The following is a 24209-nucleotide window of genomic DNA, read 5'->3' as shown; positions in this document are numbered from 1 at the left end:
CTCCCACCAGGAAACCTGCACAAGCCTCTTAGATAGCCTCACCCACCAGAGGGCAGACAGCAGAAGCAAGGAGAACTACAATCCTGCAGCCTGTGGAACAAAAACCATGTTCACAGAAAGACAGACAAGATGAAAAGGCAGAGGGCTATGTACCAGATGAAGGAACAAGACAAAACCCCAGAAAAACAACTAAATGAAGTGGAGATAGGCAACCTTCCAGAAAAAGAATTCAGAATAATGATAGTGAAGATGATCCAGGACCTCGGGAAAAAAATGGAGGCAAAGAGTGAGAAGATGCAAGAAATGTTTAACAAAGACCTAGAAGTATTACAGAACAAACAAACAGAGATGAACGATACAATAACTGAAATGAAAACTACACTAGAAGGAATCAATAGCAGAATAACTGAGGCAGAAGAACGGATAAGTGACTTGGAAGACAGAATGGTGGAATTCACTGCTGAGGAACAGAATAAAGAAAACAGAATGAAAAGAAATGAGGACAGCCTAAGAGACATCTGGGACAACATTAAATGCAACAACATTTGCATTATAGGGGTCCCAGAAGGCGAAGAGAGAGAGAGAAAGGACCAGAAAAAATATTTGAAGAGATCATAGTCAAAAACTTCCCTAATATGGGAAAGGAAATAGCCACCCAAGTCCAGGAAGCGCAGAGAGTCCCATACAGGATAAACCCAAGGAGAAACACGCCAAGACACATAGTAATCAAACTGGCAAAAATTAAAGACAAAGAAAAATGACTGAAAGCAGCAAGGGAAAAACAACAAATAACATACAAGGGAACTCCCGTAAGGTTAACAGCTGATCTCTCAGCAGAAACTCTACAAGCCAGAAGGGAGTGGCATGATATACATAAAGTGATGAAAGGGAAGAACCTACAACCAAGATTACTCTACCCAGCAAGGATCTCATTCAGATTTCATGGAGAAATCAAAAGCTTTACAGACAAGCAAAAGCAAGGAGAATTCAGCACCACCAAACCAGCTCTACAACAAATGCTAAAGGAACTTCACTAAGTGGGAAACACAAGAGAAGAAACGGACCTACAAAAACAAACCTAAAACAATTAAGAAAATGGTCATAGGAACACACATATCCATAATTACCTTAAAGGTGAATGGATTAAATGCTCCAACCAAAGGACACAGGCTTGCTGAATGGATACAAAAACAAGACCCATATATATGCTGTCTACAAGAGACCCACTTAAGACCTAGGGACACATTCAGACTGAAAGTGAGGGGATGGAAAAAGATATTCCATGCAAATGGAAATCAAAAGAAAGCTGGAGTAGCAATACTCCTATCAGATAAAATAGACTTTAAAATAAAGAATGTTACAAGAGACAAGGAAGGACACTATGTAATGATCAAGGGATCAATCCAAGAAAAAGATATAACAATTATAAATATATATGCGTCCAACATAGGAGCACCTCAATGCATAAGGCAAATGCTAACAGCTGTAAAAGAGGAAATCGACAGTAACACAGTAACAGTGGGGGACTTTAACACCTCACACCAATGGACAGATCAACCAAACAGAAAATTAATAAGGAAACACAAGCTTTAAATGACACAATAGACCAGATGGATTTAATTGATATATATAGGACATTCCATCCAAAAAGAGCAGATTACACTTTCTTCTCAAGTGCGCATGGAACATTCTCCAGGATAGATCACATCTTGAGTCACAAATCAAGCCTCAATAAATTTAAGAAAACTGACATCATATCAAGCATCTTTTCTGACCACAACGTTATGAGATTAGAAATGAATTACTGGGAAAAAAACCGTAAGAAACACAAACACATGGAGGCTAAAAACAATACGTTACTAAATAATCAAGAGATCACTGAAGAAATCAAAGAGGAAATCAAAAAATACCTAGAGACAAATGACAATGAAAACACGACAATCCAAAACCTATGGGATGCAGCAAAAGCAGTGCTAAGAGGGAAGTTTATAGCTATACAAGCCTACCTCAAGAAACAAGAAAAATCTCAAATAAACAATCTAACCGTACACCTATAGGAACTAGAGAAAGAAGAACAAAACAAACTTAGCAGAAGGAAAGAAATCACAAAGATTAGAGCAGAAATAAATGAAATAGAAACAAAGGAAACAAAAGCAAAGATCAGTAAAACTAAAAGCTGGTTCTTTGAGAAGATAAGCAAAATTGATAAACCATTAGCCAGACTCATCAAGAAAAAGAGGGAGAGGACTCAAATCAATAAAATTACAAATGAAAAAGGAGAAGTTACAACAGACACCACAGAAATACAAAGCACCCTAAGAGACTACTACAAGCAACTCTATGCCAATAAAATGGACAACCTGAAAGAAATGGACAAATTCTTAGAAAGGTATAACCTTCCAAGACTGAACCAGGAAGAAATACAAAATATGACCAATCACAAGTAATGAAATTGAAACTGTGATTAAAGATCTTCCAAAAAACAAAAGTCCAGGCCCAGAGCGCTTCACATGTGAATCCTATCAAACATTTAGAGAAGCGCTAACACCCATCCTTCTCAAACTCATCCAAAACTGCAGAGGAAGGAACACTCCCAAACTCATTCTATGAGGCCACCCTCACCCTGATACCAAAACCAGACAAAGATACTAAAAAAAAAGAAAATTACAGACCAATATCACTGATGAATATAGATGCAAAAATCCTCAACAAAATACTAGCAAACAGAATCCAACAACACATTAAAAGGATCATACACCATGATCAAGTGGGATTTATCCCAGGGATGCAAGGATTCTTCAATATACGCAAATCAATCAAAGTGATATACCATATTAACAAATTGAAGAATAAAAACCATATGATCATCTCAACAGACGGAGAAAAAGCTTCTGACAAAATTCAACACCCGTTTATGATAAAAACTCTCCAGAAGGTGGGCATAGAGGAAACCTGCCTCAATATAATAGAGGCCATATACGACAAACCCACAGCAAACATCATTCTCAATGGTGAAAAACAGAGCATTTCCTCAATTGGAAAAGAAGAAGTAAAACTGTCACTGTCTGCAGATGACATGATACTATACATAGAGAATCCTAAAAATGCCACCAGAAAACTACTAGAGCTAATCAATGCATTTGGTAAAGTTGCAGGATACAAAATTAATGCACAGAAATCTCTTACATTCCTATACCCTAATGATGAAAAATCTGAAAGAGAAATTAAGCAAACACTCCCATTTACCATTGCAACAAAAAGAATAAAATACCGAGGAATAAACCTTCCTAGGGAGACAAAAGACCTATATGCAGAAAACTATAAGACACTGATGAAAGAAATTAAAGATGATACCAACAGATGGAGAGATATACCATGTTCTTATATTGGAAGAATCAATATTGTGAAAATGACTATACTACCCAAAGCAATCTACAGATTGAATGCAATCCCTATCAAATTACCAATGGCATTTTCTCCAGGAGTAGAACAAAAAATCTTAAAATTTGTATGGAGACACAAAAGACCCAGAGTAGCCAAAGCAGAGTTGAGGGAAAAAGAACAGAGCTGGAGGAATCAGACTCCCTGACTTCAGACTATATGACAAAGCTACAGTAATCAAGACAATATGGTACTGGGACAAAATCAGAAATATAGATCACTGGAACAGGATAGAAAGCCCAGAGATACATACATGCCCATACATCTATGGTTAACTAATCTATGACAAAGGAGGCAAGGATATACAATGGAGAAAAGTCTCTTCAATAAGTGGTGCTGGGAAAACTGGACAGTTATATGTAAAAGGATGAAATTAGAACACTCCCTAACACTATACACAAAAATAAACTCAAAATGGATTTGAGACCTAAATGTAAGACTGGATACTATAAAACTCTTAGAGGAAAACAAAGCAAGAACACTCTTTGACATAAATCACAGCAAGATCTTTTTTGATCCACCTCCTAGAGTAATGGAAATAAAAACAAAAATAAACAAATGGGACCTAATGAAACTTAAAAGCTTTTGCAAAGCAAAGGAAACTAGAAACACGACGAAAAGACAACCCTCAGAATGGGAGAAAATACTTGCAAACAAATAAATGGACAAAGGATTAATCTCCAAAATATATAAACAGCTCATGCAGCTCAAAATTAAAGAAACAAACAACGCAATCCGAAAATGGGCAGAAGACCTAAATAGACATTTCTCCAAAGAGGATGGCCAAAAAGCACATGAAAAGCTGCTCAGCATCACTAGTTATTAGAAAAATGGAAATCAAAACTACAATGAGGTATCACCTCACACCAGTTAGAATGGGCATCATCAGAAAATCTACAAATGCTCGAGAGGGTGAGGAGAAAAGGGAACCCTCTTGCAGTGTTGGTGGGAATGTAAATTGATACAGCCACTATGGAGAACAGTATGGAGGTTGCTTAAACAACTAAAAATAGAATTACCATATGACCCAGCAATCCCACTACTGGGCATATACCCAGAGAAAACCATAATTCAAAAAGACACATGCACCCCAATGTTCATTGAGGCACTATTTACAATAGCCAAGACATGGAAGAAACCTTAATGCCCATTGACAGACGAATGGTTAAAGAAGATGTGGTACATATATACAGTGGAATATTACTCAGCCATAAAAAGGAACGAAATTGAGTCATTTGTAGAGACGTGGATGAATCAAGAGACTGTCATACAGAGTGAAGTAAGTCAGAAAGAGAAAAACAAATATTGCATATTAACACATATACACGGAACCTAGAAAAATGGTACAGATGAACTGGTTTGCAGGGCAGAAATAGAGACACAGATGTAAAGAACAAATGTGTGGACACCAAGGGGGGAAAGTGGTGGGGGGGGTGGTGGTGGTGGGATGAATTGGGAGATTGGGATTGACATGGATACACTGATGTGTATAAAATGGATGACTAATAAGAACCCGCTGTATAAAAAAATAAAATAAAATTCAAAAAAAAAGAAGAAAGGAGGATGAGAATGCCCCCATGCAGCAACAAAGACCCAACCCAGACAAAAAAGAAAGAAAAAAAAAGGAGAAGAAAACAGGAATACCAGAGGTAAGGAGAAAATTAAGGCTCAAACACTAAACAGGATCAAAAAGGAACACTGTGTATGATAAAAATACACAATTAAGAACATATCATCTTTAGGGCTTCCCTGGTCGCACAGTGGTTAAGAATCCACCTGCCAATGCAGGGGACATGGGTGCGAGCCCTGGTCTGGGAAAATCCCACATGCCGCGGAGCAGCTAAGACCATGCACCACACCTACTGAGCCTGTGCTCTACAGCCCGCGAGCCACAACTACTGAGCCTGCATGCCACTGAAGCCCATGCACCTAGAGCCAGTGCTCCGCAACAAGAGAAGCCACCGCAACGAGAAGCCCACACACTGCAACGAGCCCCTGCTCACCACAACTAGAGAAAGCCCACGTGCAGCAACAAACACCCAACGCAGCCAAAAATAAAAAAAAAATTTTTAAAGAACATATTGTCTTTATAAACTTATGTGCATTAAATAACATAGATGCTAAAATCACAAGGCAAAGAAACCAAACTACATAAATGCAAATAGAATAAAAATGCAGTGTTAGTGGGATGCTTCAATTCACCTCTTTCAGAACTATATACATCTAATAAGGAAAAAGTTAGTAGAAGCATAGATGAAATGATTGCTGCAACTACTAAACTGGGGTAACAAATACATAGAGAGCCTGGCATTCTTCAAATGGAAAAATACATTTTGTTTGTATGTACATGAAACATTTACAGAAATAGGTCAGGGACATGGCGATGAAGAAAATCTTACTAAATCTGTAAGAAATAATGAAAGAGTGACATTTAAAACTATGAACTATTTTAAATGTGGAAAGAAACATTCCACTAGAAACCCCTTAAAGAGGAAATTAAAAGGGGAATTACTGCCTAGAAACTAATGAAAAAGGGAACATTTCATACTGAAACTTACAGGACACAGTGAAAGCAGGGCTTAGAGGAAAATTTATTGCCTTAAATATCTTCATTGTTTTATTTAAAATTATTTATTTTTGGCTGCATTAGCTCTTCGTTGCTGCGCACTGGCTTTTTTCTAGTTGTGGCGAGCAGGGGCTGCTTTTCCTTGCGGTGCGCGGGCTCCTCACTGCAGTGGCTTCTCTTGTTGCGGAGCACGGGCTCTAGGCACGCGGGCTTCAGTAGCTGCAGCACGCAGGCTCAGTAGTTGTGGCTCACAGGCTGTAGAGCACAGGCTCAGTAGTTGTGGCACGTGGGCTTAGTTGCTCTACAGCATGTGGGATCTTCCTGGACCAAGGCTCGAATTCCTTTCCCCTGCATTGGCAGGTGGATTCTTAACCACTGCACTACCAGGGAAGCCCCTTCATTTTTTAAAATGTCTAGAAATGAAAGACCTATACGAATATTAAAAAAATTAGAAAAAGAACAGCAAAATAATGAACAGAAATTAGAAGAGAATATTAGTACAAGTAAAAGCTCTAACAGTGAACAAATACCCCTCCCCCAAAATAGTTCAAAGGAAAAATAAATGCAAAAGCTGGAACTTACAAAAGACAAGCAATAGTGTCTTGCAAGCCCCCTTGCAAGGCAGATCAAGGGAAAAAGAAAGCAGCAGAAGTTCACAAGAGGAGGAATAAGAAAGATAACAAAAACACAGATTTAGTAGAAATTAAAAGAACTATAAGAAACAGTATCTTTCTATTTTATTAATTTTTAATAAATATTTTTTATTTTAATAACTTTATTTTTTCTTTCTTTCTTTCTTTCTCCCTTTTATTCTGAGCCGTGTGGATGACAGGCTCTTGGTGCTCCAGCCGGGCGTCAGGCCTGTGCCTCTGAGGTGGGAGAGCCGAGTTCAGGACACTGGTCCACCAGAGACTTCCCAGCTGCACGCAATATCAAACAGCGAAAATCTCCCAGAGGTCTCCATCCCAATGCCAAGACCCAGCTCCACTATACGACCAGCAAGCTACAGTGCTGGACACCCCATGCCAAACAACTAGCAAGACAGGAACACAACCCCACCCATTAGCAGAGACGCTACCGAAAATCATAAGGTCAGAGACACCCCAAAACACACCACCGGACGTGGTCCCGCCCACCAAAAACACAAGATCCAGCCTCACCCACCAGAACACAGGCACTAGTCCCCTCCACCAGGAAGCCTACACAACCCACTGAACCAACCTTAGCCACTGGGGACAGACACCAAAAACAACGGGAACTACGAGAGTGGTAGTGTGGACATATATACAGTACCAAATGTAAAACAGATAGCTAGTGGGAAGCAGCCACATAGCACAGGGAGAGCAGCTCAGTGCTTTGTGACCACCTAGAGGGGTGGGATAAGGAGGGTGGGAGGGAGGGAGACGCAAGAGGGAAGAGATATGGGGATATATGTATATGTATAGCTGATTCACTTTGTTATATTTATAAAGCAGAAACTAACAACAACAACAACAACAAAAAGATGGCCAGCCATGGAACACAAGTGTCTAGGGGTCCAGACTTCAGAATATGAAAAACCATGTTATGTCTTGCCCATAGCATATTATAACAAAATGGGACCTAGTGGTTTTTTAACTTATCAGCTTCTTTATTTATAAGCTGGGGATGATAAAAACGCCCATGTTATGACATTAGAAACCTTACGAGTCATTGACATAAAAACTACAGTAAGTCATAAAAACAAAAAACAACAGCAACAAGTAAATGTGAACAATATACAGGAAATGGATGATTCCTTCGCAAAACTGAAGCCACCAAAATAGACCAACCTATCAAGATCATTTGCCATGGATGAGATTGAACAGGAGAGTAGCTGTCCACCATGAAAAAGGCACCAAGACCACCTAAGCCCACAGCTGAATTTTATCTAACCTTTTGTGGACTAATGAGTCTGATGCTCTTTGCACCTGCTTCTCTCAAACTGAATGTGTACACAAGTGATGTGGGGCTCTTGTCAAAATGCCGATTTGGATCCATCAGGTCTGAGATGGGCCCAAGACTCTGCATTTCTAACCAGTTCCCAGGGGAGGCGGATGCTGTTGGTTCATGGACCCCACTTTGAGTAGCAAGGATTTAACTATTTCAGGCAGTAGGAAGAAAGATATAAGGTTCTCCAGTTCCCCACAAGGCCAGCATAACTTATATACCAAAACCAGACAAAGCTCATTTCAACAATAACAAATTCTCAACCTCAATTTCATTTATAAACATAGAGGCAAAGTCTAAAAAAATAGTAGGAAATAGACTCAGATATGAAATTAAAAATTAGAAAGTGCTTCAATATGAAGAAACCTAGCAATATGAGTCTTTTTTTTTAATTAAATTTTTTTTAAAATTTATTTTTGGCTGCATTGGGTCTTTGTTGCTGCTCACGGGCTTTCTCTAGTTGCCGCGAGTGGGAGCTACTCTTTGTTGCGGTGCCCAGGCTTCTCGTCGCAGAGCACGAGCTTTAGGAGCACGGGCTTCAGTAGTTATGGCTTGCGGGCTCTAGAGCGCAGGCTCAGTAGTTGTGGCACACGGGCTTAGTTGCTCCGTGGCATGTGGGATCTTCCCGGACCAGGGCTTGAACCCATGTCCCCTGCACTGGCAGGCAGATTCCTAACCATTGCGCCACCAGGGAAGCCCACAATATGAGTCTTTATATCAAAAAACTAAGAGAAAATATAAGCATATTAATAGATGCTAAAATCAGCCATTCCTAATTAAAACTTTAAGGAAAATAGGAATAGATGGAAACTAAGGATATTCATCAAAAACCAACAAAAATTATTTTAAATGTCAAAACACTAAAAATATTTAATTAAAATCATGGAGGAGACAGGGATGCACACTAACACCATTATTATTTAACACTGCTTTAAGGCCGTAGTAGTTCTCAACCCCGCATGCCTATAAGAATCATCTGGAAAGCTTTCCAAAATATATACCAATTCAATCTCTGACCATAGGGGCCTGGCACTAGAAATTTTTTTAAAAGTTTTCTGGCTGATGTTAATGCAACCTGGGGTAAGAACCACTGTCTTAGAGATGTCATCAAATGCAACATGTAAAGAAAATAAGACAGGTATAATCTTTGGGAAAGAAGTGGAGGGTTGCCAGACAAAATACGGAACACCCAGTTAAATTTGAATTTCAAATGAACAATGAATACATTTTTAGGATAAGTATGTCCCATGCAATATATATTTCCAGACAGTCTTATTCTAAAAATTTATTGTTTATCTGAAATTCATATCTAACTGGGCATTCTGTATTTTTGTTTCCTATCTCTGGTAGCCTTGAAAGAAGATATATAAATTAGATCTGTCTGCTCATACTATAACTGCCTACCCTGAAAACCCAAGAAACACTATTAAAAAACTTTTAAAATTAATAACAATATTTGGTAAGAAGGCTGGATATCAGATATATTACAATAGAATTTTTTACTCTAACAATAACTACCTAGAAATGCAAATGGGGTTAAGTTTTTCATTTATAATAGTGGCCCAAAATGATAAAATATTTAGGAAGAAATTTAATATGAGAAACATAGACCCATAAAAGGAAACTTAAAATATTCTATTAAAAGACAGAAAACAGGGACTTCCCCGATGGTCCAGTGGTTAAGACTCTGCCTTCCACTGCAGGGGGCACGGGTTCGATCCCTGGTCAGGGATGCCTCATGGTGTAGCCGGGAAAAAAAAAAACTGTATTAAAAAAAAAAAAGCAGGATGGCTGAATAAAGGGTGATCCTTCATAGCACTAAATTATAATAGCCATTAAAAAGAATTAATGGACAAAAACATTCCTGGCAGCACTGTCCATAATAACCCCAAAGCCTATCAGTAGAATGGATAAATTCTGGTATATTCACACAATAGGATATTATACAGTAACCAGAATGAACAAACTATAACTACATACATTACGAATGTCACAAATATATCATTAAAAAGGAGTATGGGGCTTCCCTGGTGGCGCAGTGGTTGAGAGTCCACCTGCCAATGCAGGGGACACGGGTTTGTGTCCCGGTCCGGGAGGATCCCACATGCCGCGGAGCGGCTGGGCCCGTGAGCCATGGCCGCTGAGCCTGCGCGTCCGGAGCCTGTGCTCCGCAACGGGAGAGGCCACAACAGTGAGAAGCCCACGTACCGCAAAAAAAAAAAAAAAAAAAAAAAAAGGAGTAAGTACTGAATGGTTTCCATTTGTATAAAGCATAAAACAGGCTTAAAAGAAAATCTATGCTGTTACAAGTCAGGATGATGGTTACCACCAGGTTGGGGTAGAGGGGGGTATATGGAAGGAGGCATGAGGGGGATTCTGGGACACTGGTAATGTTGTTTCTTGATCTGGGTGCTGGTTACATAGGTGTATTCATTGTGGAAATTCACCAAGCAGTACACTCACGATTTGTACATTAAAAAAAAGAAAAAGAATTACAGTTTACAGGGATCTCAACTAGGTATTGTTGGTTGAGAAAAGCAGAATGCAGAAAATTATGTATACTAAAATACCATTTTTATAGAGCATATAACAATAAACCACCTTGATTATGTAGTACTGTATATGTAAATATATGTGTATATGAGGACATATTTAGCTCTATATAGGTCTATATGGGACAGATAAAAATATGGAAGAGGCCATATAGGAAGTTAACATGACTTCCCTAGGTGAGGGCCATGCTTATGTTGGGGGAGGAAAGGTAGAAGAAAAAAAAGTGTGCCCCTGTCTTTTAAAGATTGTATAATATGGTCCCATTTATGTTAAAAGAAACAGTAAAGAAGAAAATTATTTAGAAATAAGTTCTAACAAAGTTTAAAAATTGAGACCCAGTAAATGACATATGTTGCATAATTCAAGCCCCATGTCATATTATGAACACTGTCCAGGTAAAAATACGAAGTCTCAAGATTATGAACAAATAGCAGTGGATACAAAAAGTCTATTTCTCAGCTTTTAGCAATATGGTGGACTCAGACAACCTGAACATTCTTTTACTATAATCACCTGTAAGTACTGAGTAAAATGTAACATAATTACATTTAAATGTACAGCTAAGGTCACGAAAAATAAAAGCAAATCCCCAGGTGCCAAAAACAAAGAGGGAAGTGAAAAAGCACAGGGGTAAGTGCTTGAGCTACTAGCGGGTATTTGTCTCTAGAACCTATAGGGGTTTGGTGTTAATTCCCACACAGGGGTAGCAAATGAAGCTTCGGGCTTTGGGAGGTAGGGAATTGGAACTGAGAACTTTATATAAAGCCAAGACCCTCAAAAGACTATTCTGTTTATGAAAGGATTTAAAAACAAGACAGACCACAGGACACAGGGCTTTGGGTGGGAGAAAAAAAAGAAAAGCTCTCCGAGAATTCAAAACCACAGGACCTCAATTCACATCACTTTTACTCTACCCACATAGTGCAGAAACTGCAGACGAAAAAGTAATGCAAGATTTATTCCTCAAGCAGTGATACTCCTGACACACGAAGCAGAAGCAAACAAAAAACTTCTCTGAAGAGATGCTCCCACAACCCAAATACCACGGGATTTTCACAGAAAAAAATATAAGCCCTGCTAATAATGAGTTCACAATAAAAAATGTCAAAGCCCCTGAGTGAACAGTCCAACCTGTTCAAGTCTGCACATACAAGAAACATCCATTTCTACCCCCAGGAGCTCCAAATACAGAGAGAGAAACAGAAAGAGATTATAAAAGAAATACACAGGGCTTCCTTGGTGGCGCAGTGGTTGAGAGTCCGCCTGCCGATGCAGGGGACACGGGTTCGTGCCCCGGTCCGGGAGGATCCCGCATGGTGCGGAGCGGCTGGGCCCGTGAGCCGTGGCCGCTGAGCCTGTGCGTCCGGGGCCTGTGCTCCGCAGCGGGAGAGGCCACAGCAGTGAGAGGCCCGCGTACCGCAAAAAAAAAAAAAAAAAAAAAAAAAAAAGAAATACACATAAAATGACTGAAGACTAGAAAGGAAGCAATCAGATCTTATGAATAGAACTAAACCCTATGAAATTACGAACTTTTAGGGAATATACGGAACTTTTAGAGAATATAATTGATTCTCATTATTTGCAGTAGTATGTTCTATATAATCGCTATATAATGAATTAGTGAATACTGAAGCATCGCTCCTTTGTGAAATACAGGGTTTGGTCCTTGCGAGCCTATGGTCACAACATTTCAGTCGGCTGATCAATAACATAACCTTGTTTTATGTGTGCTTCTGTTTAAAGACAACTCATTTAATATATATTGTTGATTCATTAACACTGAACTCACAGCAGCACTGTAACTCAGGCCCGAGTGAACCTTACCTAATACACATATTTTCTTCTTAAGGCACCTCACAGCCTTCTTGCATTTAGGAACACTAGATAGTACTTCAGCACCACACATGGGGCTATTTTAGACACCGAGATCGCCAACAAAAAAGCATAAAAATGCAAAAAACAAGGCACTAAATACACCTCAAAAAGGTCACTTGTTTACAGTATGAGAGCAGACACAAGAAGGCAGAACGTCGCCTTGTCCCACCACAGCTGGGAATGTGTACAACTCAAAATAAACTCACTCCTTTGCACATGACCACCGTAAATATTCATTTTGGGTTACACATAAATTTTAGAGAGTAGGTGAATTTGCAAATACAAAATCCACAAATAAGGATCCACTGTATTTTTACGGTATTTCCAGAGTTGGAAAGGATATTTTTGTTTTTAGACAAGATGCAAAAAGCACAAATTATAAAGGAAAAGACTGATAAATTGAAATAAAATAAATTGAAATTTAAAACTTAGTTGAAAACATATGTCAGAAAGGAAGTGAAAAATCAAGTCACAGAGGGATAAGATACCTGCTTCCCGGGAGATCAGCTCGGTGCTTTGGTGCTTTGTGACCGCCTGGAGGGGTGGGATAGGGAGGGAGACGCAAGAGGGAAGAGATATGGGAACATATGTATATGTATAACTGATTCACTTTGTTATAAAGCAGAAACTAACACACCATTGTAAAGCAATTATACCCCAATAAAGATGTTTAAAAAAAAAAAAGATATCTGCTTCCCAAATCAAGAACAGAGAATTTGTACCAAGAAGCGTTTTAAAGTTCCTAGACATCAGTAAGAAAAAGACAAATAGCTATTAGAAAAATGAGCAAAGGATAAGAATAAGCATTTTCTTAGAAAACAGACTGACCAACAAACTAATGAAAAGATGCTCAATCTCATTTGCAATTAAGAAATATAAATTAAAAATGATATTTCACAACTCTATACATATAAATTTTTAAAATATATACATTTACGTTTATATACATACTTTGTAAAACTGAAGTGTGGTTAAGTACAACTCGTGTCAGGCATAAGTTTACAACATTAAATGATAATCTTTAGTAAAATCAAAGGATATTTTTAGGTAAAATTTCCAACAAAGGCATATAATTAATTGCAGGGATTAGAAACCCAAGGGAGAAAATGAGAGTTGCAGGAGGAAGCCCGAGAATAAATAACCAAATGACATTCAGGAAGCAACAAAAAAAGACTCATCTGGTTGTGCCAGAGATTGGACGTTTCTTAAAACAACTATTCCGGGATGAGCAGTGGATTTTCACGTGAGATAACGCAGCAGAAGCTCTGCACACATCAGCTTATACACATTCAGAGCACACGTTTTTTAAGATTCTGTTTTTCCAGAACCACTCTCAGTACCAAATTCTGTATCAATCAGGGTTCAACCAGAGGCCAAGCCAGTAGGAGATATATATACGTGTGCGTGTGTGTGTGCGTGTGTGTGTATCAACAGTTGAAGTGGCTTGTGCAAATGTGGGAGCTGGCTAAGCAGGCTCCGTAAGGCTGCTGACACCATACCTGATTCCGGAGCTCGAAGTCCACAGGGCAGGCAGTCAGGGAAGATCCGGAGCAGGCTCAAACCCACAGGCACAAGCTGGCACCCCACAAGAACGGACTAAAGCCTGAGGCCTTGGCGACCTGAAAAAGCCAGGGCCCTTCATCATGGCGGTCAACACGCACACTGGACCCGAGAAAGCTCATCATGGCGCTAAACACACACACCTGGCCCGAGAATCGCATCATGGCGCTAAACACACACACCTGGCCCGAGAATCGCATCATGGCGCTAAACACACACACCTGGCCCGGGCGGCCATCACGGAGCTAAACACACACAGTGGTCCCGGGAATCGGAGCAGCTAACAGGGGAGCCAGGGGACTGTAGAGCAACTGCAGGCCTAGCTGCTGCTTCACACCCACAAGGTGAATCGGCAGCTCAGCAAGAGCGTGTGGGAGCTACACGATGGTTGCCGCTTCTCTTTGCCTTCCAACTCTCTCAGGAATCTCCACTGTGGCCCACCTTAACCAGAAACATACAAGAAGGGGAATTCTGAGAAATGTAGTTCAGCCTAGCCAAACCGACACATTCTTTAATGGTTATGTGTCTCTTTAGCCCCTCCTATTGTTCTTGAGTTAGCATTAGTAAATTATATTTTTCCCCAGGAAAATTATGCACAATGACCAGAAAATGTAGCATCTTTGTTAACTGATTGCTTAGTATTTGAGATATGTTTTGTGGTCTAATACATGATCAGTTTTTATAAATGTTCCATAAGTGCTTGGAAATGTGTATTCTCTGAAACTGATGCAGAGTATACATATACATGCATGATCAGGTGGATTAACTGGGTTGTCCAATTTTCTATACACAAGTTTTTTATTTACGTGCTCAATTACTGACAGAGGTATATTAAAAATCTCCCTCTATCAATTTCTCCTATTAGTTATGTCAACTTTTGCACTATCAATTGTAAAGCTCTAATTTTTTAGATGCATATCAGTTTATAAACTATTACATCTTCCTGGTGAATCATTCCTTTTAGCATTCAGTAATGACCTTTTTATACCTAATGATATTATTCTTTGCCTTAAAGTCTATCCTGTCCAAAGTTAATATTGCTATGATTTTAATTAAGCTCTCTTTTTTCCTAACCTTGGGGTTTCTTTTTTAATTTTATTTATTTTTGGCTGTGTTGGGTCTTCATTGCTGCAGACAGGCTTTCTCTAGTTGTGGTGAGCAGGGGCTACTCTCTGTTGCAGTGCACGGGCTTCTCATTGTGGCGGCTTCTCTTGTGGAGCATGGGCTCTAGGCGCGCAGGCTTCAGTAGTTGCAGCACACAGGCTTCAGTAGTTGTGGCGCACAGGCTCAGTAGTTGTGGCTAGCGGGCTCTAGAGCACAGGCTCAGTAGTTGTGGCACACGGGCTTATGTGCTCCGTGGCACGTGGGATCTTCTTGGACCAGGGATCGAACCTGTGTCCCCTGCACTGGCAGGCAGATTCTTATCCACTGAGCCACCAGGGAAGTCCCCCCTGCCCCTGGGGTTTCTTTTACTTACTTGCCAGCTCAGCTATGCATTTTTAAAAGATATTTGTTATATGTGATCCATTATTTCTGGTGTGTGTAGCAGGATATCTAACCTGGCATATTCATAGATCTTAAAGTTCTCAAACTTCAAGAAGAAAATGAAACATATACTCACCTTCAAACAGAAATCTCTTATTATGTTTGATAGGCCATCAGAATGGCAGAATAAATTGCACAACGTATGCATCACCAAGGCCCCATCTTACCAGTGAAGGTGTCAAACCATATTAACTATAGGGCTCAGTCTGAATGTACTCACTTTCTATCTCCAACAGACAAGAAAAAAATACGCTTTTTCAAACAATACACTCCCACAGCTTCCCCCGCAGATTCTGATATGGCCCCCATCCCTGAAGGTGGTTCCCTCACAGCTGAAAATCACTGGTTTATGATATCTCCAAAGAAGATTACAGTTTAAAGATGGAAATATTTTTAATAGTTTGGTATTCCTCCTCCCATCCCTCAACCACTCACAGATGTTGAACTTTCCTCTGGTATTCTATGGGTTCTTTTCAATATGTTTACAAACTGCTCAGGTCTCCTGGTTAGGTGGCATCCAAGAGACCAACACTAGGCTCAAATCCAGTTACTACCTGGCAGTGTGTGAGTCCCGCCACTGGAGCCAAATCCTATCAGCTGACATTTAACCTAGTCTTACCAATAGCAGTTTACTAGGGACTTCCAATACCCACATTATACATCTGCTCATGGTGTGAATTGGGGTCTACTTTTCTCTACTACTCACTATGAATTTCAAGGGTCGTGGCAAAGATTGTGTCAGTGATTTGGGCCAACTGTTTACAAGGAGAGAAAGCCCTAATTCTTGTTAAGCAACCTTGGTGTCTGATTTACTCAACTTGTCAAATTTATGCACTACATAGAAAGCCTTTAAAAACTCATTAAAATCAATGCTTCCATCTTTGTTTAAGTCCATCCTTTCGGTGAGCTCATCTAACTGGGAATCATCAACACAGACACGGTAGTGACTTTTGAAAAGTTTCCATATGCTACGAAATTCTTCCATGGAGATCAGGCCTAAAAGAATATAGGAGAAGGTCATGAGTGTTCATTTTAAGACCCACCTTAGAGAGGGGTGGGGAAAGCCATACTGACTGAATAGTCCCAATTAGCAGCTCACTAACATGCCTGACCATCGAGACACTGAAGGAAATGGAAAAGTAAGATTGTAAATATAAGAAACAATATGTCACTTTCAACTACCAAGTGATCCTGAGATTATTCTTCTAAAGCTGGAATGAGTGAACAGTGAAGGAATGGGGCGGGGGAGATTGTAGATGTGGTACTATATGTAGTATAGAAATTACAAGATCTAAAACCTAAGGGAGAGGGACATGGAAGGAGGGCAGAGGAGAGCTACATCAAAGCAGAGGGAGAATTAACCCTGGGACTCAAAAAGAGGATTGCAGACAGTGGCTCTGCCATTTTCTATAGGCAGTAATTTACTTTTGTGTTTTGATTATTGGTTTTTTGGTATTCAATGGTCTCTGCAGTTGGGGATTATCTGATGATTTTTTTTTAAGTTTGAAAATAAATAACTGCACATCAAAGCTAAGCAGAAAATGAGTTCTTAGTCCCCAAAACAGAATCAGAACTCTAGGAATGATTTTTATTGCCAGGAATAAGTACAATTTTTAAATGGACAGTGAATTATCTTTTCATCTGTGCTGGTGATTTATAAAAGGAGCTATTCTTGTCTGACTAATGGATATATAAGCCTATACTATATGGACTCGAATAGAGAGTCTGTGGCCAAACTAAAAAACACAATAATATTAAACATGAGTTTGTCCCTACCCCCCACCCCTGAGTTAAATCAAGTTTGGATGAAGAATGCAATAGATGAAAACAGAATTCTGGTTTAAAAAAACAGACTAGCCTTTGCTTTCTATTGCTACTGAACCAATCAAAGTGAACCTACCTGAGTGATTAGAGTCAATGACATTAAAGATGATTTGCAGGTCAGATCGGTATCTGTACACTGTTTCAATCAGAGTAGACTGAACCTAAAATAAAGACTGTCTAAGTGTTAAGACATATAGAATTTATAACAGGTTAATTTTAGTAAAAGTAACAAACACACAACATGGTCACCAATTCGAAGTATGTGATTTAGATAGAAATTTGAGAAGGCAGGCCTTCCTTGGAGGCCCAACCCTCTTAAATCAGATAAAAGACCATGCTCTTGCGTTCTGTAGCGCCTGCAGTCTCTGTTCCTTAGGGGACGGGCCAAAGCGAATCTGTGTGCCAGGCTCTGCACTGACAGCTTCTATGGATTATTTAATTCAGTCCTCAATGTAGTGGAATAACTGAGGACATGGAAAGGAGACGTGACCCATGAGCCCCCCCCCCCCCCGCCAGCAAACCGGGGGCATGCGAATAAGCCAGAACTGCAAACAGTCCTGGATGCTTTGAGCCCCCCCACCCTACCCCCCGGCAAACCGGGGGCCTGCGAAGAAGCATTGAGTGCTTTGGGCACTGATCCATGAGGTGTCCTCAGTCTAATCAGAGTGGTGGGAACACAAGGAAACGTCCTTGTGCTACTTCAGTATAATCAGAATAATGGGAACACAAGGAAATGTCCTTGTGCTGCTTTTGCGCTCAAGGCCGAAGCACGGCATGTCTTCAAGAAAGCCCATTGTTGCTTGTATAATCAATAAAAGCATATGTTTCTGCTTTGGCATTTCTGGAATGTTAAGAAAACAAGTCTTGAAATGAAAACATAGATAATGCTTAAATAAAAGCTACCACAGCAGGACAGACCGCGCTGTTTTGCCTGAGCGAGCGGCAGCCCTCTACTGCTGTGCCTCGGCACAATTCATCCCGTGTGATGAGCTTACTTTCGGCCCTGTCATAAGAAAACTGCAACACCTCAACAATAGCCCCAAGGAACAGAACTATTATTATGCCCATTTTACAGGCTGGAAGACAGAGAGGTAAAGTAAGTTTCCCAAGGTTCACATAGCTGGTAAGTGGGATTTGAATCTTGGCCTGAAGCCAAGGCCTAGGAGCTTAGCCACCATGGTAAAATGTCTCTCAAGTGAAGCCAAAAGCCTCCTTTCTGTGGATATTTTAGTTTCCCACGTGCAGTTTTACTTCCCTTTTCCTGCTCAACTTCTCAACTCTCCTGCAAACAATCACCCCAGTTCTAGTTCCCATCAACTCACTTTCAGCCCAATATTATAACTAATTGCTGATGAGTTGTTAACTAATAAGTACTGGGGGTCTGACAACTCTCCCTGGGGTATTCCCATTTTAATAAGAAATTCTAAATTTTAAAATTCTTTAAGGTATAAGATGTCATATCAGTAAGTCTATACTTACTGACAGTTAATAGGAGTATGTTGAGTATTTTAAAGAGTATTATATGAAAGAATAGATGTCATATATGCCCTTCTGGTGGACAGCACTTAAGAGAAGAATCACATATGTGACACAGATTTGCTTGCAGAAGCCTTTTCTTCTTTTTTCTTTTTGCCTATCCTTAGAACACACAAACTTCCTGAACAGATCACAATGTATCTGGAAGATCCCCCTTAGGTCTTTCCTAAGAGTGCCACGCCCACCCATTAGACGATTCCACTCCCAACTTTTCAAAGAACAAAGGAACTCTTAAAAGTCGTGCAAAGGCTGTTTTGACGCCAGCCAGGTTTTAGCCGGGGGCTGTGTTTCACTTACCTCTTTCACAGGTTTCTGAATGTGGATATCCTGGAAGCTGGACATGTAGTCAATATTTCCATCTTTGTCTGTGGTTACCAGATGTGAACTCAGGGATCTCCATGGCAAGTTCAGCCCCAAAATGTTCTCCATGGAAAAAGCCCACTGGCCCACAGAAAGTTTTCCTAACGACAACAGCAACAAAGCCCATATAATTGGTTGAGAATTTGATAAAAAATGCAACCTCATCAATGGAGCAAGCAGACAGCCTTGGTTTTGAGGCCTGGGTGCCTCTGCTCCCCTTTATGATCTGTCCTACCAGACCCCCCGACTCTGAGGGAAGAATAACCTTTGGGGTGCTGCAAATCTTTCCTTTACTGTTATGGGTAAGCAATCAGAATTTGGGTATACTATATTTTTTCCCTTTTTTTTTTTTTTTTTTTTGTGGTACGCGGGCCTCTTACTGCTGTGGCCTCTCTCGTTGCGGAGCACAGCCTCCGGACGCGTAGGCTCAGCGGCCATGGCTCATGGGCCCAGCCGCTCCGTGGCATGTGGGATCTTCCCGGACTGGGTCACGAACCCGTGTCCCCTGCATCGGCAGGCGGATCCTCAACCACTGCGCCACCAGGGAAGCCCTGCTTTTCTTATTAACAAAGTAAGGTATGTTTATAATAGAAGATTTGAAAACACAAAAGGATATAAAGGATAAAAGATTACTTTTATTTTTAACATTTGGGCATATTGTTCATGTCTCATTTTCCCAGGTAATATCCTTTCATCCCCTAAAATTATATGTAGGTTTTTGAAATATAAATACCTTTATTTTTTCTGATTATTAAAGATATGTTCTTCCATGTATATAAACATGTATATTTTACCTTTCTTAAAGCCAAATATACTTTATACCATGTTTTACATACGTGTATTACATATGGCAACACACACACATAACAAACATATATATTCTAGCCTGATTTTTCACTTACAATAAATCATGGACATGCATCTACGTTAATAAACATAGATCTACATCATTCTTTTAACGGCTGTGAAACTATTCTATTATTTTCTTAGGATCATTCCTAGAAGTGGAATTGCTGGATCAAAGGGTATGTACATTTTTAAGCCTTTTGATATATATCGCCAAACTGCTGTCAAGAAAGAGTAGCCAGGGGGCTTCCCTGGTGGCGCAGTGGTTAAGAATCCGCCTGCCAATGCAGGGGACACGGGTTTGAGCCCTGGTCCGGGAAGATCCCACATGCGGTGGAGCAACTAAGCCCGTGCGCCACAACTACTGAGCCTGCACTCGAGTCCGCATGCCACAACTACTGAGCCCGCGTGCCACAACTACTGAAGCCCGCACACCTAGACCCCGTGCTCCGCAACAAGAGAAGCCACCGCAGTGAGAAGCCCGTGCACCACAATGAAGAGTAGCCCCCACTTGAGGCAACTAAAGAAAGCCCACGTGCAGCAACGAAGACCTAATGCAGCCATAAATAAACAAAGAAACAAACAAATAAATAAATTTATTAAAAAGCAAAAAAGAGAAAGGAAGAGTAGCCAGGGACTTCCCTGGTGGTGCAGTGATTAAGAATCCGCCTGCCAATGCAGGGGACAGGGGTTCGAGCCCTGGTCCAGGAAGATCCCACATGCCGTGGAGCAACTAAGCACGTGTGCCACAACTACTGAGGCTGCACGCCACAACTACTGAAGCCCACGCACTTAAAACCCATGCTCCACAACTTCTGCACAGCAAAAAACCAACACCAAAATGAAAAGCCAACCTACAGAATGGGAAAAACTTTTGCAAACCATATATCTGAAGAATGGTTAGTTTTCAAAATATATAAAGAATGCCTACAACTCAATAGCAAAAAAATTTTTTTAATAAAAAATATTCAGGGACTTCCCTGGTGGCACAGTGGTTAAGAATCTGCCTGCCAATGCAGGGGACATGGGTTCGATCCCTAGTCCAGGAGGATCCCACATGCCGCGGAGCAACTAAGCCCATGCGCCACAACTACTGAGCCTGCGCTCCAAAGCCCACGAGCCACAACTACTGAAGCCCGTGCACCTAGTCCGCACGCTCCACAACAAGAGAAGCCACCACAATGGGAAGCCCACGCACTGCAAGGAAGAGTAGCCCCTGCTTGCCACAACTAGAGAAAGCCTGCATGCAGCAACGAAGACCCAACACAGCCAAAAATAAATTAATTTTTAAAAAAAAGAGTAGCCATTTTACATTCCCACCAAGATGACTCCCCAAACACTTACCTGCTAAGGACATAATTCTTTTTTTTTTTTAATTGAAGTTTAACGCATACAGAAAAGTTCACAAAACAAATACAGAACTCAGTGAATTATCACAAAGGAGTTTCTTATGCAACCACCACCAAGGACAAGAAATACAACATTGCCAATATCCAAAAGCCCCCTCTGTGGACCCTCATAATTACTATCACCTCCCACTTTCCCAAGGAGAGTCACTATATTGATTTCTAACACTATAATTTACTTTTTGCCTTTTTTGATCTATATATAAACAGAATCATAAAGTAAATATTTTGGGAGGAATCTTACTTCCTTTGCTCAACACTAAGTTCATGAGATTCAGCCATGTTCCATTTAGTTGTAGTGTCTTCATTTTCATTGATGTATAGTATTCCACATATTCAAAATTTATATACCCATTCTATTGTTGGTGGACACTGGATTATCTACAGTTTGGTGCTATTACAAACAGTGCTGCTAAGAACATTCTGTACATGTCCCTTTGGTGCATTAAACCTATAGCTCAATTTGGGGAGAATTTATATCTTGACAACTTTGGCCCTTGAACACAGTAATACCCACCCATGTATTTCAGTTCTTTTTTATTTCTTTTAATAATATTTTAGAAATCTCACACATCAATCATTTGGTTTCCTTCTCGGTACTTGATTATCTATTGTGAATGGTATCTTTTAAGATTTTCATTATCTAAAAGTTAATGGCTGCCTATACCAGTTATCAATTTACTTCCACCCACTTAAAAATCTACCTTTCTTTGCCGTGTTTTGTGATATTGGAGCTGAACCCTGTAAATATTTCTCCTTTGGCACCTGGCATAATGCTAGGCTTTGTCAGCAGAGGGTGCAGGAAGAATGCTCTAAGACATAGCAGAAGAAACGGCTCTGGTGTACTTTGCTTCTTGCTTCTACAGCATAGCATGGCTGCTAGGTGTGTGGGAAATGCAGTGGCACCCACTCTCTAGTGAACTTCATGGACACCGCAGTGGGTGGTTCCCTTGCCAGCAGTGTGTGGGAGACACAGTGGTGCATAGCCCAAAGAGAGTTTTGATGGCACCACAGTGGGTGGCTCCATTCTCTTCCTAGCCCACTAGCTACAGGCCAACTCTGACCTGAGACACCTCAGTGAACTTTCACCCCATCCAGCAGGCCAGAGTGACACCCTCTCCAATGAGGTCTGAATCTTAGCCTTGGTTGGAAGTAGGGGACTCTTCCAAGTTTGTTCCTTCCTTGGATACTCTCTCTCAGCTTTAGAGACAGTAGTTGTTCCCTACACTTTCTGTTCTTGTATTCTTTAGAGTTCTCTTTTATTCCTACTAGTAATTAATCACCTTTTACTAGTTTATAATTCTTTATATTTTTTCCTTGTTCAAATTACTGATGTGGTTTCTTTCTCCTGAATAGACTCTGACTGATACACTAGTATATGGAAGTGCAATCAATTTCTGTTTATTGACCTTGAGGTTCTACAACTTGCTAAATTCACTTATTAATTCTAACAGTTTTTCTGTGGATTTATTTGGCATGTTGTCTATGCACAGTGACATTTTATTTCTTCTTTCTAAGCCTTATCATTTTATTTAACTTGCCTTATTGTACTGGCTAGCATCCCTAGTACAAAGTTGAACAGAGTCTTGAGAGGGGGCCTCTTATTAGTTTCCTACTGCTGCTCTAACAAATTACCATAGAGTTAGTGGCTTAAAATAACACATATTTATTCTCTTACAGTTCTGGAGGTTAGAAGTACAAAATCAGTTTCACTGGGCCAAAGTCAAGTGTCAGCAGGGCTGGTTCCTTCTGGAGGCTCTGAAGGGAGAATCTCTTTCCTTGCCTTTTTCAGCTTCTAATGGCTGCCTATATTCCTTGGCTTGGGGCACCTTCCTCCATTTTCAAAAGGCATTATTTCAATATCTGCTTCCATCATCACATCACATTCTCCTCTGATTCTGACTCTTCCTATGTCCCTCTTATAAAGACCATTGTGATTACACCAGACCCACCTAGATAATGCAGGATAATCTCCTCAGGTCAAGATCTTTAACTTAATCACATCTGCAAAGTCCCTTTTGCCAAATAAGGTAACAGTCACAGATTCTGGGGATTAGAATGTGGATATATTATGGGAAGGGACATTATTCAGCCTGCTACAGCATCCTTCCCTCATTCCCAAACTTTGAAGGAAAGGTTTCAATATGTCTCCATTAAGTATGGTATTTTCTATAGGCTTTGGTAGATATCCTTGATGAGATTAAGGAAGTTTACTTCCATTTTTAGTTTTCTAAATGTTTTTTAAACCCATGAAACCAGGGCGAAATACATGAAACAATTTTTTTCTTGAGAGAATTATATTACCTCTCTAAGTTTTGTTAAGTGGTGAATTACACTGATTGATTTTCAAATGCTAAAACAACCTAGAATTCCTAGTGTTCCTAGAATAAACTAAACTCTGTTCTGATACACTAACCTTTTGCTATTATTTCATTATTTCTTCCAGGATTTTTTTCATCTAAATGTATGAGTGATATTAGCTTTTAATTTTCCTTTTCCATAATGTTCTTGTTAGGTTTTGGTATCAAGGTTATGCTGACCTCCTAAAATCATCTTGAAAGTGTTCCCTTGAGAATTCCCTGGTGGTCCAGTGGTCAGGACTCCGTGCTTTCACTGCCAAGGGCACGGGTTTGATCCCTGGTCTGGGAACCCTCAAACCATGTGGCACAGCCAAAAAAAAAAAGAAAGTGTTCCCTCTATTTCTATTCTCTGGAAGAGTTTCTGTAACA

At 40.2% G+C, this 24209-nt stretch overlaps 1 protein-coding gene across 11 annotated transcripts in view; it reads right to left on the bottom strand.

The window, feature by feature from the left end:
* Positions 1-13993: 13993 nt before the first annotated feature.
* Positions 13994-24209, bottom strand: part of PPEF1 (protein phosphatase with EF-hand domain 1) — a 148662-nt gene continuing 138446 nt past the window's right edge. For 10 of the 11 annotated variants that reach the window (XR_013825664.1, XR_013825665.1, XR_013825666.1 and 7 more), the window contains 5 exons: positions 19166-19329; positions 17409-17493; positions 15038-16504; positions 14185-14404; positions 13994-14022 (listed from right to left, as the gene is read on the bottom strand). Coding sequence is in view for 1 of the 11 variants with exons in the window: in XM_079910172.1 (XP_079766298.1) it covers positions 16296-16504; positions 17409-17493; positions 19166-19329 (458 nt within the window). In the remaining 10 variants the exon portion in view is untranslated. Of the gene's footprint in view, positions 14023-14184; positions 16505-17408; positions 17494-19165; positions 19330-24209 lie in introns of those variants that run through there. The other variant, XM_079910172.1, reaches the window with a different exon arrangement.

This window comes from Stenella coeruleoalba (assembly GCF_951394435.1).
Source record: "Stenella coeruleoalba genome assembly, chromosome: X".
Classification (NCBI taxonomy): domain Eukaryota; kingdom Metazoa; phylum Chordata; class Mammalia; order Artiodactyla; family Delphinidae; genus Stenella; species Stenella coeruleoalba.
This window is presented reverse-complemented; position numbering and strand designations above follow the sequence as displayed.